This window comes from Haliotis cracherodii, unplaced genomic scaffold, assembly GCF_022045235.1.
Source record: "Haliotis cracherodii isolate W230 unplaced genomic scaffold, xgHalCrac1.p SCAF_24, whole genome shotgun sequence".
Classification (NCBI taxonomy): domain Eukaryota; kingdom Metazoa; phylum Mollusca; class Gastropoda; order Lepetellida; family Haliotidae; genus Haliotis; species Haliotis cracherodii.
In genome coordinates this window covers 4,388,054-4,402,175 of record NW_027266280.1, presented here as the reverse complement: position 1 = coordinate 4,402,175, position 14,122 = coordinate 4,388,054, and the positions used below count along the sequence as shown (strand labels likewise).

General features: G+C 41.9%; 2 protein-coding genes across 5 annotated transcripts in view; one reads left to right on the top strand and one right to left on the bottom strand.

Moving 5' to 3' along the window:
- The window catches only part of LOC139472329 (potassium voltage-gated channel protein Shaw-like), a 124,334-nt gene that overhangs the window by 83,464 nt on the left and 26,748 nt on the right, over positions 1–14,122 (top strand). For 3 of the 4 annotated variants that reach the window (XM_071254780.1, XM_071254781.1, XM_071254779.1), the window contains exon 3: positions 262–3,881. The exons of the other annotated variant lie outside the window; for it this stretch is intronic. In XM_071254780.1, the coding sequence (XP_071110881.1) occupies positions 262–1,293 (1,032 nt within the window). In that variant the 3' untranslated portion in view covers positions 1,294–3,881. Of the gene's footprint in view, positions 1–261; positions 3,882–14,122 lie in introns of those variants that run through there. 4 annotated transcript variants of the gene reach the window in all.
- LOC139472527 (potassium voltage-gated channel protein Shaw-like) lies at positions 7,232–12,986 on the bottom strand. The gene is made up of 4 exons (XM_071255003.1): positions 12,904–12,986; positions 10,097–10,243; positions 9,146–9,670; positions 7,232–8,122 (listed from the first exon to the last, which is right to left on the bottom strand). The coding sequence occupies exons 1-4, from the start codon at positions 12,904–12,906 to the stop codon at positions 7,232–7,234; spliced, it is 1,566 nt and encodes a 521-aa protein (XP_071111104.1). The 5' UTR covers positions 12,907–12,986.

Below are 14,122 nucleotides of genomic sequence, written 5' to 3'. Positions count from 1 at the left end.
GACTGAAATACCGTTTAAATCGGCGTTTAACGCAACTACACCCACTCACTCTTTCAGTGTCCTCTGACCGGCTATGCGATTTATTTAACAATCATTATTTGGTTTACATTCAGACTTAGTCTTGACTTGTACGTACATATATGAATCACAACACAATGGCTATTTTTATTGATACGTTGTGTGAGATGGCACTTTTCACAACAATGTTTAATTTGTTTAACTCTTACAATTGAGACATGATTTCTGTTGTGCTTGTTTCAGATCTACGCCTGGGTTTCCATCATATTCGTCCTCATCTCAATCTTCTCCTTCTGCGCAGAGACTCATCCGCACTTCCGGGTAAAACCGGAAGACATCCGCCAGTTTAGAACACTTTACGAGTTTCTCAATTTCCAGAAAATAGACTGGAGCAAAAATGTAACACTACACAATACGACAACCAACGGAAGTGACGTCAGGTCAAGTTGCAGTGGTACCAAGAAAAAGGAAAAAGATCAACTAGTGCCGCACCCATGTCTCGTGATGATAGACTTGTCATGTCTGGTTTTTTTCTCGCTCGAATACTTCACACGTTTCTTCTGTTCTCCTAGTAAAAAGAAGTTCATCCGAGCCTTACAAAACATCATAGACTTTGTCGCCATTGTCCCAGACTATATAGAGTTCTTGTTTTTGTTTTTTGATCCAATCGGACGTCAAGGAATGCCCATTATGGACTTTATATTCATTCTGCGCATGCTCCGTCTGTTCCGGATCTTCCGGTTGATCCGCCATGTTCCCGGCCTATGGATTTTATTGTACACTCTGAAAGCAAGTTTCAACGAACTGATGCTGATGTTTGTGTTCCTGCTGATTGGAATGGTAGTGTTTGCTTCGCTCATCCATTTTGCTGAAAATGAAAACGGATTTGACAACATTCCTATAGGATTCTGGTGGAGCGTAGTTACCATGACAACCGTGGGTTATGGGGACATGTATCCTCAAACTGCAATAGGTTATATTGTAGGTTCTTTGTGCGCAGTAGCGGGACTTCTCATGATTGCCTTCACGGTTCCAATTATCGTCAGTAATTTTGTGTTGTATTACACGCATGTGCAGTACGGGCTCGCGCGCAGGGATCGTGACCGGGAACGGATGCTGCAAGAAGAGGATGATGATGTATCCATCAACAGTGCGCGCTCAGCAACGACGAAGCCCCCGGTAAAGCCTGCTGTAGATACCGCTGCTATTGAACTTGGAGAAAATATCTCCCTCACAGTGACATGCGAGAAAGATTCTCAGGAAAAGGGGAAGTAATCATGTTTGCCGATTACGTATAAGCGATAGAGGGCGCTTGATCACATGGGCCGCCGCTAGGCATGACGTCATTTGTATGATGGTACATGTGTGGCCTTTGTCAGATATTATTCATTTTAAATAAGACGCTGTATGGGTAACAGTCAGGGGGAATTCAGGGTTGTCATTAACAGGTTTGATATTGAAGGAAGCTTTAAAGATCCAAAATAAGATTTGAAAACAGGAAACGTTTATTTGAAACAACTTCAAAATAAGCTGTTGTTCATTGAACGTTTCATGTCTTCATGGTCAAGTTCTAAAGACTCCATGGCTGGCCATAGTCCACGCATCACAGACATCGTATACGTTACGTTGATAGGGAGATGCGTAGTGTTCGCAAACCCGTGATGTATTGACGATGATGATGTTAAACGTGGCATTATTTGTACGATCAGATGACCTCCTTCCCAGACTGATATTGTTTAGCAATGAACCCGGGATATAACGAAAGCCAGTATCACAAAATCAGTTCGTTATATCCGAAGTTCATCATATCCGAGTTTCTTTCGTATCGTCCATTGATTATCACTCAGAAAAAGACAGGTTCGTGACATCGACTGTTCGTTGTATCCGACTTCGTTATATGCGAGGTTGGTTGTAGATCATATTCTAGCTACGTATGTTTCGATCCCGGCAATATTCTGTCAAATATTATAATTCCTCTTGTACCTGTAATCTTCCATATCATTTTCGGTTATTCGTAGATTTGCACAACAGTAACTCAGAACTGTTCTCAATCAGGGTTGGGAGCATGAGAGTATGGGGACCTCGACTGACTTGTACCCCAAAGGGGAGACAATCATGGGGTTATGGGGAACTAGACTACCCTGTAAACCAAGGAGGAGACAATCATGGAGTTATGGAAGCTATTAAATTCCTAACTCGGAAAGCAGACCGTTGAATGAAAAAGACTGGTGCTGTATCGCTAAATAACGCCTTTAACAAGGACTGGTCGGCTCGTAGTCAGTATACTGTGTCTGAGTGGGGTATCAATGTGAAAGTAAGACATGGTATCAAAGTTGGCTAGCATTGTAGGATATGCATAAGTCCGGACTAATACAAGAACGCGAATGCACACACACGCACGCGCGCACACACACGTCGGCTAGACGTCACATTTCCTTCCTGAAAATGCCACAGATATAAGCGAACTTCTTTTTGCAAGAAATGTACTTTTATCTTGTATAAGATGGAAAACCCTACACTTCTTAATATCAAGTTAGCCATTATCTGAGGCTTGTTTCAAATATCATGAAACTTGAGCCTTGTTTCATCTCAATATCACTGTTTTTCTCAATGTTAAAAAGTCGGATCGTTCGTGTCACAAAACGCTGAATAGTACGAAGGTGATAACTTGTTTGGTTGTCTGTGGAGAAATATTCAAATCTTTATCCAATCTGACTTAAGGAAGCGTTATCAACAAAGTTGTAATCCATTTTCTTCAATCGCCATGTTAACGATGTTTGAGTTATTGATCGACAGGCGATAAACACCTCGACCAGATATATATCTAAATATAATATATCACGACTGTGCATGTAAAAGCACCGATCGACTTGAGTGTATAATTTCAAACTGATTATTGTCAGAAAATACATCATATTCTACATACAAGGGATTGGCAAGCGTGGCTATATTCTGCCTCAGTCAAGAATCTCGTGTTGCAGCTGCCATACATGGGTATCTTGAATCGTGCAACTCCCGTAATAGTACGTCTCTCTTCTAGATATTTCCCCTAAATACATACAGTAGTGCGTTTCTATACTTATCCGTTCCCTTCCCTTCCCTGTGACAGCATCACATTCATCTGGCACAAGACAATGATATTTATTGATTATCTACTGGAAACAGCTGAGGGTCGCGATCAACTTGATATACTCGAATTAGTCGTCAGGTGGGTATTATTTAGCTCGCAGCGCTCAAACTGTATATTTGTTTTGCGTAATGGAAGTAGGGAGTTTACTTGTTTGAAGCTGATGACGTGCTGTAACTTATTCCAATGAAAATATATATTTCAAAGATTAAAACGTATGTGGCGGTTAATTTGCCAGAAGCCTTTTCTAATTACAAATAACTATATAAAGAGACGAGAGGTAGGATAGCTGTCAGGTTTCATGTTCTGGTAGTGATGAGTAGTAATTATACCAGAACAATAGGCATATCCCAATGCATCATTGTCAGAAGAGCGTACAAAATGTCATTTATAGACGTCTTTGAAGCATACAATCACACTAACAAATGGTTCCTGTACTGAGGTAGCCTGAGAGTGTATGTATGTCACTGTGCTTGTATAACATACATTATCTGCCGACACACTGGGGGCGGTGGGGCACTGGTTAAAGCGTTGTCTTCCACGGCAAACACGGATTTGCTACAAAGTATGAAGCTAGAGTCCCGCCGTGATACTGATGGTGTATCCCTAGAAGCGACGTAAAACTATACTCACTCGACACAAGGAACATTAAACTTTCCTAATTGAGTACAACTACCACTATGATCCGTAGAAACGCGTATGAAACGCGTTGTAGCAACAAGTAAGCAAGAATAGTTCTTAAAGGGGGGGGGGGGGGGGGGGGGGGGATTGGTCTGGATCAAATTACCGTCCTTGGTAACAAAGCGATCATAGAGTAAGTTTTGTATGGGACTTACGACCGTCCTGGCGCTAAGATCGCGTTATGAAACACGGCCCTGGCAAGTCGTTCAAAACTCACTTAGTGTGCAAATTGAAATTTAATTAATTAAGTGTGTTAATTGAACTTTACACGCAGACAGTGTGTCAGTTTTACATAAGATCCTTATAACATCCAGACATGGACACCGGGCGATGGAGCGAGGCCTTCTATGGTGGATGAACGTGTCTTCAGAGCATGACCTACTTTTGATACAGTGCATACACATGGTGCACGGAATGATGGTCTTAGAGCTACTGAAGCCTTCCATTTATGGCGACCTCAGAGCTACTGAATTCATCTATTACTGGAGATCCTAGGGCTACTGAAGCAGTCCATTAATGGATATCTAAGAGTTACTGAAACTTACTGTGTGTGCCTACTTGTACTAGTCCGGACTTATGCCGAGTTTATAGTGCTAGCCCACTGAGATACCATGCTACAGTTTAACATGAATACCCTACTCAGACACGGTATATTGACTCAGAGCCGCCCAGTCCAGTCAGAAGCTCTATCCACTAGACCACGGAGGCCGGGGATCGAACCACCGGTCAAGGCGGTCAAGTTGATCACGGGATTATGAAACAATCTGCAATTGTGTATACTAGTATTACTGCCATTTTGTAATCTTAAGCCATTGAATAAGTTTATTTATAGGAATCGATCACGCTCGATACATATATAGAATTTTGAATTTAAGTGTCCAATAAACTCTGCTCTTTGAAAGTATAAAATCATTGGAATCATTGAGGTCAATCATTTTATATTACATTTTTCAAACGTTTATGAATACTTCCTTTCTTGTTTATCAGATATTATCTTCAAATTTCGTATTCTCCTTTTGAATAAAACCTTCCTTCATTCGAAGTTTCTTTAGAATGAGTATTTTATCAATTATCTTCTAGTTTTACTATTTAAACCACAACTTATTATTAACCAATCAGACGGCAGCGGTATCTTAACTGCTGCTGAGGTCACGTGTATACACGATACTTACAGCATGGAGTGTATATGCCAGTCCTTTCCTTATGTACATACTTTGTAAATAACACCACGTGAAGAACTATCTCATACCGTTTGCCATTTGAAAATGTTTTATTTTTATATTGACGATTTGGGTTGTGTCGAAAGATAGGTAGCTCACGGCACGTTTTAGTGCACTAGTGGAATAACCATGACATGATCTCGTGTAATCCCGTGATGGCGAGATTAGGGAGTGACATCATTTACCCACGTGACTTTCATTGCAGGCTTGGAACACTTTGGTCAAGGCCAGAGTAAATCAAAATTGAAATTAAAAAATGACCCCATTTTTAGTTCGTTAATGTCCGGAAAGTACCGAAGTGTTCCGAGCACGCACCTATGTCCCAGGGTTCGGTTTTCCACCGTTTGTTTTTTCTCTCCCTGTTAACTATGCATTCACTGTGATAATCTTTGCAATAAAGTATCAGTGCAACAACGTGCCTGTGTTGTGTTACACATTTTAGTGAAAAAAAGAATGTTTAAAAGTGAGTGAGTTTGTTTTTACGCCGCTTTTAGCAATATTCCAGCAATATCAATGCGGGGGACACCAGAAATTAATGTTTAATAGACGAGAATTCCAATTTCAATACTTTGTTTGTTGCTGGAAACAGACTAGTTTATTTCCACCAACACATTGACGTAAAGTCTACATGTCTGTGGAACATTCCTGCGATTAACGATTGTGCATGGACACGTACAACGCGCACTACAATGTCTTTGAGGCCTTCATTGACAAGACAGCTTAGTTGCTGAAACAAAATACCTGAAAACCCTCTAAAAAAAGTCTTAGTCAAAAAAGATATTCTCTAGGCTCCTCTCTATTATGTTAAGAGACAGTTTAAGAAAACAAATCTTTCAAAATTTTCATTTCAGAGACTCCATCACTGTTAGTCTAATCCATTCGTGTCTGTCTCCAAAATGATATACAATAAGACATTTATTACTTCGGGATTTCCCCCCTCATCAAGCAGACACGCCGTGATATAACGGAACCATGTTCAAAAGCGTTGTACCCAAATCACTCACTGCTGTGGACATCAACGCGGGTGTATTTTTGGATCTTTCGATCTTCTACACGACAGTATGTATATATATTCGATTCAAACTAGTGGTTGATAGCATGAACATACAGTGACACCCGTTGTAACAAGATTCTACGGCGATCATATGTACAGGGTGCTTGCTTCAACAGTTTCAGAGGTGACGGTGCATCTTCATAGACAAGAACGATACGACATGCTCTTCCCACACAAAAATAAAGCTGCGATACTGCACATGTTCTGGTTTAGCAGCTTTATTCACCTGCAAATCGACTGTGTTTTCATACAATAACCCTGACAAATATCAGACTGTTTTTGGAATTACCGCTTGGAAATGTGGTTTTGTTTCACGCCTTTATTCAGGATGTCGAGGCATTCAAGGCGGTGGTTAGGATCTTATCATTACAACTTTCTGCAATGTCTCTCACAACCAATGGACCACAATAACAAGAAACGATCTCCCCACGATTACCGTCAACCTATTCTCATATTCGTGTCGCTATATGGCTGCAATATCGCCAATACAATGTAAACGTTTAACTCACTCACTCACATATATTCGTCCTTCCTATTGCGCAGGGGGCACGGGTGGCCCAGTCGTCTGAGGCGACGCGATTCGCTGTGCAGAGTTGCGTCCCTTAGGCACGCCAGAAACCTATGATTGTGGGTTCGAATCCCGGTTCGCCCCGATTATGTTTCTAGGTTTGTCAGCACCATACCCGTGCTCGTGGGTTTCACCGAAGTGGTAAACGTCTGAGACCTGCATCACTTCGGGATTTCCTCCCACATTAAGCTGACACGCCGCGATGTAACTGGAATACTGTTAAAAGCGGCGTTAAACACAACTCACTCACTCACTCACTCCTATTGCGCATATATGTGACGGAAGTACTTTAGTTTTTAAGTTAAATATTCCCGAGATTTGGGGATATTTGTATGAAAAAATGTGCTCAGTCTTCACCATAAAAAAATTCCCTAAAATATTTATGATCCCTAACATTTTGGTTCAGTATAGTTTCCTTCAGACCAAAAGCCTCGATTCAGGAAACAGAACATGTGTTGAATCCCGTACTGTCTAGTGTCCCCACTACTGTCTAGTGTCCCCCCTACTGTCTAGTGTCCCCCATAGTCTTTAGTGTCCTATAGGTGTTTTGACAGGGGAGTCCTTCAGCTATACCCACTTTTGATCTGCTGTTTAATAGGCTTTAGTTTTGGCGTCATGGACTTCGCACCGTCGCCATCATCGATTGCTGTCCTGAAGCCGTAGTAGAGGTGGAAGTTGCTGGTGATGATAGGGACAGGCATGCCGATGATGATTATCCCAGTCAGCGCGCACAATGATGCGACGACGTAGCCCGCCCAAGATGTCGGAACCGTATCACCGTAACCGACGGTCGTCATGGTGATGAGAGCCCACCACAGTCCCGTCAACATGGATTCAAACGAATCTGGTCGAAATATCTCAGCGCAGTAGACGAGGCTGGCATAGATGATGATGGCGAAGAGGACGAACGTGAAGAGTAGAAGAATCTCCCTCAGACTGGCCCTGAGGGACAGGAGAAGAACCCGCAGGGCACGGTAATGCTTGGCAAGGGTGAAGATTCGTAGAACTCTCATCACCATCAGACTCTGCAGGATAAGCTTTCCAGGGATCATCGCCGGCTGATGCCAGTGGTCAAGGTCAATAGCACTGGTCATCAGCTCTACCCAGAGGGGTACAAGGTAGATGAGGTCACACCAGGTGAGGAAACTCCGGAACAGCAACTTCCGGTGGGGGCAGAATGTGACACGGAGAATGAACTCCACCGTGAAGAACACCGCGCACAACAACTCCAGGGTGACGATAACGACGTGGGGTCTCGTGTGAAGAAGAAGCTTGATCTTGGGGTTTTCTTCGGCCTGGGTGGTGAGGAAATCCTTCAGTTGACCAGAGGAATCGTTGTGGTCCTTTGTGTTGTTGTAGTTGTAGTCGATGTCGACGCGACAGCCAGGGTGGGTGCTGATGAAGATGTTTGCCACGGAGATTAGAAGAAACGCGTAAAAGCAGAGGAACCAGATCTGAAACATGAACAGAAAAAAGGGTGACTCCAAACTGGCCCTTTAGAGAGGTAACGAAGCTTAATCTGCGAAGCACCGTATGAACCAATTCTAAAATAAAACCGTGCATCTTGTATGTTCACAGGTTTCTGAATAATAATGAAATTGCACGTCGATCCATTGAAATTCTTGAACACCTTTTTTTCATTTTACGATAGGCAGTAAATGTTCCCAAAAGAGAAAGTTAGTGTGTAATTTAATGATTTTAATGAGTTTTCATCAAACAACCTCTCGCAAAATATCTACTGAATTAGAGGCCAAAACATCATTTTCAATATGATTGCCAAGGGAACCAAACTACATTTTTGATGGTTTGATAAATCCAATGGTCCAATGGTGTCTGTGCTTGGTTTCAGGGTACAGCTCGGCATGAAATATAACGAAAAATGGTCGCTTTTAGTTGAGATTCAAACTTACAAAAATGTACTGCTCTGTGCATGTACAGCCGTTCAACTATTCCCCAGGGTAGTTCAGACACTTCGACACGATACCTCTCTGCGTCAAGACCGGGTCACCTCCGTAGGAGGTCATCTAAGTTAAACCCTGAACGAAACTTGACCCCCAAACTAACTGAAGGCTGTGTGGGTTCCTGGACCAATTAGATGTCAATTTTCTTTTTAAAAAATACGATTCGGCTTTATTTCTTTAGCTCGATTTGGAAATTTCGATTTATACGAATGAAAATCAACACAGAATACAAATAAAATATACACAACAATAGAATTATATTGTGGCGCACCCTTATTTATGTACATTCGGAACTTTTATGAGATGCAGAATTCAGATACGCTGCTTTGAATGCTTCGCTCACTTTCGTGGATAAGAAAGTTCACCTGTTAGCCAATGTCCAGAGCATTATATTAATAAAATGTGGATTTAACGCCCCAGAAAATCGAGTGTGAGAGGTTCTGGAAAAGAAAGGTTCCACTGTGTGAAAACATTGTTCTAATGCAACAAACATTATCCCCTGTTGATTATACATACCTTGGCAAACTTAGAAGAGTCTGGATTATCTAGGAACTCCCAAAATTTGCCGTTGAAGGTTGCGATGAACGCTGCGTTTGAAACCTTACGTCGGGGGCGTACACTTTCAAACTCTTCCTTCATCATTTCCGTTAGCTGCATCTCTCCAATAGCATCCTCGTAGTACTTCTGACAGCACTCTGAAGTCAGAGACTCGCTTAGGCCCCAGTACTCGAGCTCCGTCGTCAGGCCAACAACGCACGCGTCACGTGGAATGTGAAGTTGGCCGTCACGATAGATGCCGAGTATGCACGGAAACATATCGGAGTTGCGGTCGAAGAAGAGTTCCTCTCTTTTCCCACCGATGGTGATGCGTGTTGGCTTCTCAGCCATTAATCCAAGCCGAGTATCGGGGAATCGCAGCAACGTCTTTCGATATGTCTGGAAGATGCGTCCGCCCACGTTTAGCGTCATGATGTCTTCTGCGTCCTCGTTATTAGATGTCGAGTTGTCCTCGGAAGATGTCGACTTGCGATCTTGAGACATCTGCGTCATTAAGACAAATAGTGAGTGAGTGAATATGGTTTTACGCTGCTTTTAGCAATATTCAAGCAATATCACGGCGGAGGACACCAGAAAAGGGCTTCACATTGTACACGTGGAGAATCGAAATCGGGTCTTCGGCGTTTAGAGCGAACGCTTTAACCATTAGGCTACCCTACCGCCCCTTAAGATAAATACATTTAATAATAATAAGTTATCTAAAGAGTTGTTGTTGTGCATAAAGAGTGTATTTCGCCGCAACTAAGAAGTTTCAGCTCTATCATGTCCGTATGTAAATACTCGCATCTAGGCCAGACAACGCCCCATGTCAAGCGAGGAATTGTGAATTGGTATATGTTTATCCCCTGAATAAATATGGGTCACAATAATATGCGAGAACGGTGTATGCCAAAGAACGTATTTCATCACCTGTTCGTGTCGTCTGACTGCGTTGTCGTCATACGAGCAGTGATTTGGCGCATCTGACAGTTCATCACGGGAAGCACGCAGGCGCATGTCAGAATGGTGGAAGAGCGTGAGTCGTATGCCCGGTCGGCCTCCAGACAGGCGGGAAATCTAAAGAAAGAGAAGCCGATGAACTTTCAAAATATTGAGTTTAGAATGAAAATGGGTAATAAATAGAATAACCCACTTTGCACTCGTGATTACGGAAAATATGTCACTCATTAATTTCACACGTGCATCGTTGGTTAGTTAACAAATACACCCCCCCATGGACAAAAATGTTTGCCCTCCCACGACCACACTTCCAAGCACGCACGCACGCACACACACATTTACTGAAAAATATCACAAATAAAAAAGTACTCTTTTGCAAGAAATGTATAAGATGAGAAAGCCTGTTCTCCTTAATATCGATTTCGCTATTATCTCAGGCTTGTTTCTAATACCATCTCAATATCACTTCACTGTTTCTTCTAAATGTCAAAAGAATCGGATCGTTCGTGTCACAACACGCTGAATAGTACCAAACCAGGGTAACAACTTGTTTGGTTGTCTGTGGAGAAATATTCAAATCGTTCTCCTAACTGACTTAAGGAAGCCTTATTAACAAAGTTGTGATCCATTTTCTCCAATCGCTATGTTAAGGATGCTTGAATAGTTAGTGACTGATCGACAGGCTGTGCGTGTAAAAATATACACAGCGTTCCTCCATCAACCGTGAATAACTGAGGACCCGGGTTAGAATAGGTCTTCAGCAACCCAAGCTTGTCGTAAAAGGCGACTATGCTTGTCGTAAGAGGCGACTAACGGGACCGGGTGGTCAGGCTCGTTGACTTGGTTGATGCATGTCATCGTATCCCAATTGCGTGGATTGATGCTTATGATGTCAATCCATCGATTGTCTGATCCAGACTCGATTATTTACAGACCGCCGTCATATTGCTGGCATACTGCCAAGTGCGGCGTAAAACAACAAACAAACAACCGTGAATACATACAGCTGCTACAGGGTGTAGTAGCGTCGCCTGTCTGTTGTATGTCAAACAACGACAAGTCTACCAAAGAAATCTTTCTGAGTGCTAAATGATATGAGATCGTGTATTACTACGGAATCCTTTCAGGGCCAATTATTTTTATAAATTTAGTAAGTATCTTGAAATTTCAAGATACTAACTTGAAATTTTAAATACAAAGTTGAAATTTCAAGATACATACTAAGTTGAAATTTCAACTTATGTAACATAAACTAAACTTAATAAATAAAAAAACCCAAAACAAATGGCCCTATACAACTCAAGGCAGCCAAATTTTCCGTGCTCCGTGCATGATTTTTGTCCGAACACTACCGTTGCCTGATATTGAAGCAAGGTGTAGAGAGGATGACTGTGACACGTGCTGCCGTTTGTGTTTTGCAATCAGAGACTTAGGTCGTTAGAGCACCTAGGAGGTGAAATGGGGTTTAACGTCGCGTCCAACATTATTGCACTTATCTAGCGACGTGCATTCACGCGCGCGCGCGCGTGTGTGTATGTGTGTAGCTGCTTGTACAAGTCTGGACTGATGCCGATTTATAGAACGAGGCCACTGAGATACCATACCGCAGTTTAACATAAATACCCCATTCAGACACAGTATACTGACTCCGAGCCGACCAGTCCTTGTTTTAGCCCCTTAACGCCTACAATATTTTTGGTTGGATGCGGCCGGGGATAGAACCTCGGAAGGTCCGGGCGGACGCTCTACCACTTGACCATGGGGGCGGTCGGTTAGAGACCGTGTCTTGTTTCCTGGTGAAAGACGACACTGCAAAGCGGCCCTATGTATGTATTCACATGGGATGTAGGAACGTAGTGTATACGTGAAGTACAGACGACATGCGATATGTCTTTTTTAGACAGCAGCATGTAACATGTAGAGGATTAGCAATGAATAAAGAGCACCATCCAAAAAACTAGCAATAAATGCGGCGATGAACTGTTGCTCTACAGCAAATTCCGAGTGCGTTGTTACAACTGTTGTAAAGTACTGCTTTTTCGTATTATTTGTTTGTTTGTTTGATGTTTCACGCCGCACTCAGCAAAATTCCAGCTATATGACGGCAGTCTGTAAATAATCGAGTATGGACCAGACAATCTAGTGACTGACATCATGAACATCGATCCACGCAATTGGGATACGATGACATGCATCAATCAAGGGTGCACGTGCATTATACCGGACACCAATGTTTGTTTGATGCTACTAATGTAATGTATTGCGTATCTACTATGGTAATTAAAGATTTCACAAAAGCATTTAATTCAAGCTTCGAGGGTGGGGGTGGGAGGATGAAGATCGGATGAGATACACATGTGACAGAATACATCCTGATTATCACTATACTTTGGTTTCATTGTTTTCCTAAGCACACAAGTCGCGGCTTCTTCACCTATAGTAACTCACAGAAGTGTTGTCCAATATAAATAATGTGTGGGGAGATGAAGTTTACAAGTCCCCATATTTGTGAAACTGTAGAATTATACATAACACTTTGTAGTTGATAATTGTCTGTCTTTGCGACAGGGATGTAAGAGAACTGTGTAGGTGGTCTAAGCTATTTTACACCCTTCCTATTATAATGTTGGATACCATATTTTGAAGGGGAGGGTCTGACTAACTCTCCTACTTTGTGTTTTCAAATCTGGCATCATCCTGATGAATATATAAGTTCCAAAACATACTTCAAAAGATCAGAACGAAACATAATACGCCGCTACGTGGTTAATACAAACCATTGTCTTTTGTCGCTGGTCACGTCATAACTTTTGTTGATTTGCGAAAATAATCAATCTTCATATAACAGGTTTGTTCTGGGCCGCCATTTTGTGACGTCATAAACGTTGCTTCCAAAACTACATTCTTGGTGACGTCATAACCCATGGAAACATGACGTCATAATTATGTTCCAAATATAGTATGCCGTCATTAATTTTGACAATGTTGGACTTTTCAAAACAAGGTTACGAAGAGGTAAACAGTTAGTCAGTTCGTCCGTTTAGTAACGCATATTTGCAAACATCAGCGAACTGTTTCATAATCGTTGATAACAAAAAGTACTAGATTTCCCCAAATTTAAGTTATTTTATTCGCCTCCAAAACAAGATTGTTTGAACTGCGCAATATAGAAAGGAATAGACCGTGCCGTCAAGATAAGGTATTTTTACTTATCAAACCCTAAATTTCCCAAACCATCAGTGGTATTAAATTTTAAATTACAATTTCATAATTTCAAAACGTTATTTAATTAAACAAATATAGCTACAGACATTATTGATAGTCCTTTTAATTCAGATAAGGTATCACAGTTTGAATAAACAATGAGCTTTGTCTGCTACATAGCTTTACAGTTGCACGGGATATAATTTATATCGTTTTCCTCTTGATAAATCCCTAATGCTAAAATAGTTACCAGTACTTATGGATTGAAGAAATTGGTTTACGATAAAAAAGAAACACCAGAATTCCCCATCCTCCAAATACCACCAATCGGCTCACCGCCAATCCATCCCACCACCATCCCTACACCAATCAGCTCATCACTATCCAACGAACTCATCACAACTCCCCACCCAAGAAATTCTTGCCGGAATATGTCCACCAACAAACTGCATTGTATTAACTATGTCGACTCAATCTCCAATTAGTCCGGTTTAGACAGGTTCAATTGTACACAGAGAATTTTTACTTCGGACACTTCGGCGGATTCAACGGATTGGGTCGTCAGGCTCTAGATTGCGTGTGGTCGCACTGTTTTATCTGCATCTCCGCTATGTTGGCAAAGGCTTTGGTTTCCAAGGGGCCATTAGGCAGCCCTCTACGTATTGCCGTTCCGTGTCGCCATTGTGAATCTGAGACTCTACTCTGCAACACGCTTGGTCGTGAGGGTTTTTTGAAGTCCAGAAGCGATGACCGCAGCTCCTTTTTACCTACATACACAAGCATGTTAAGTCG

Bases quoted from the DNA above. Each gene is read 5' to 3' on its own strand.
- LOC139472527 (XM_071255003.1), bottom strand. The intron at 9,671-10,096 runs GTGATGAAATAC...TTAATGACGCAG, and splicing joins CAGTCAGACGACACGAACAG to ATGTCTCAAGATCGCAAGTC. The intron at 8,123-9,145 runs GTATGTATAATC...TTCATGTTTCAG, and splicing joins ACTCTTCTAAGTTTGCCAAG to ATCTGGTTCCTCTGCTTTTA.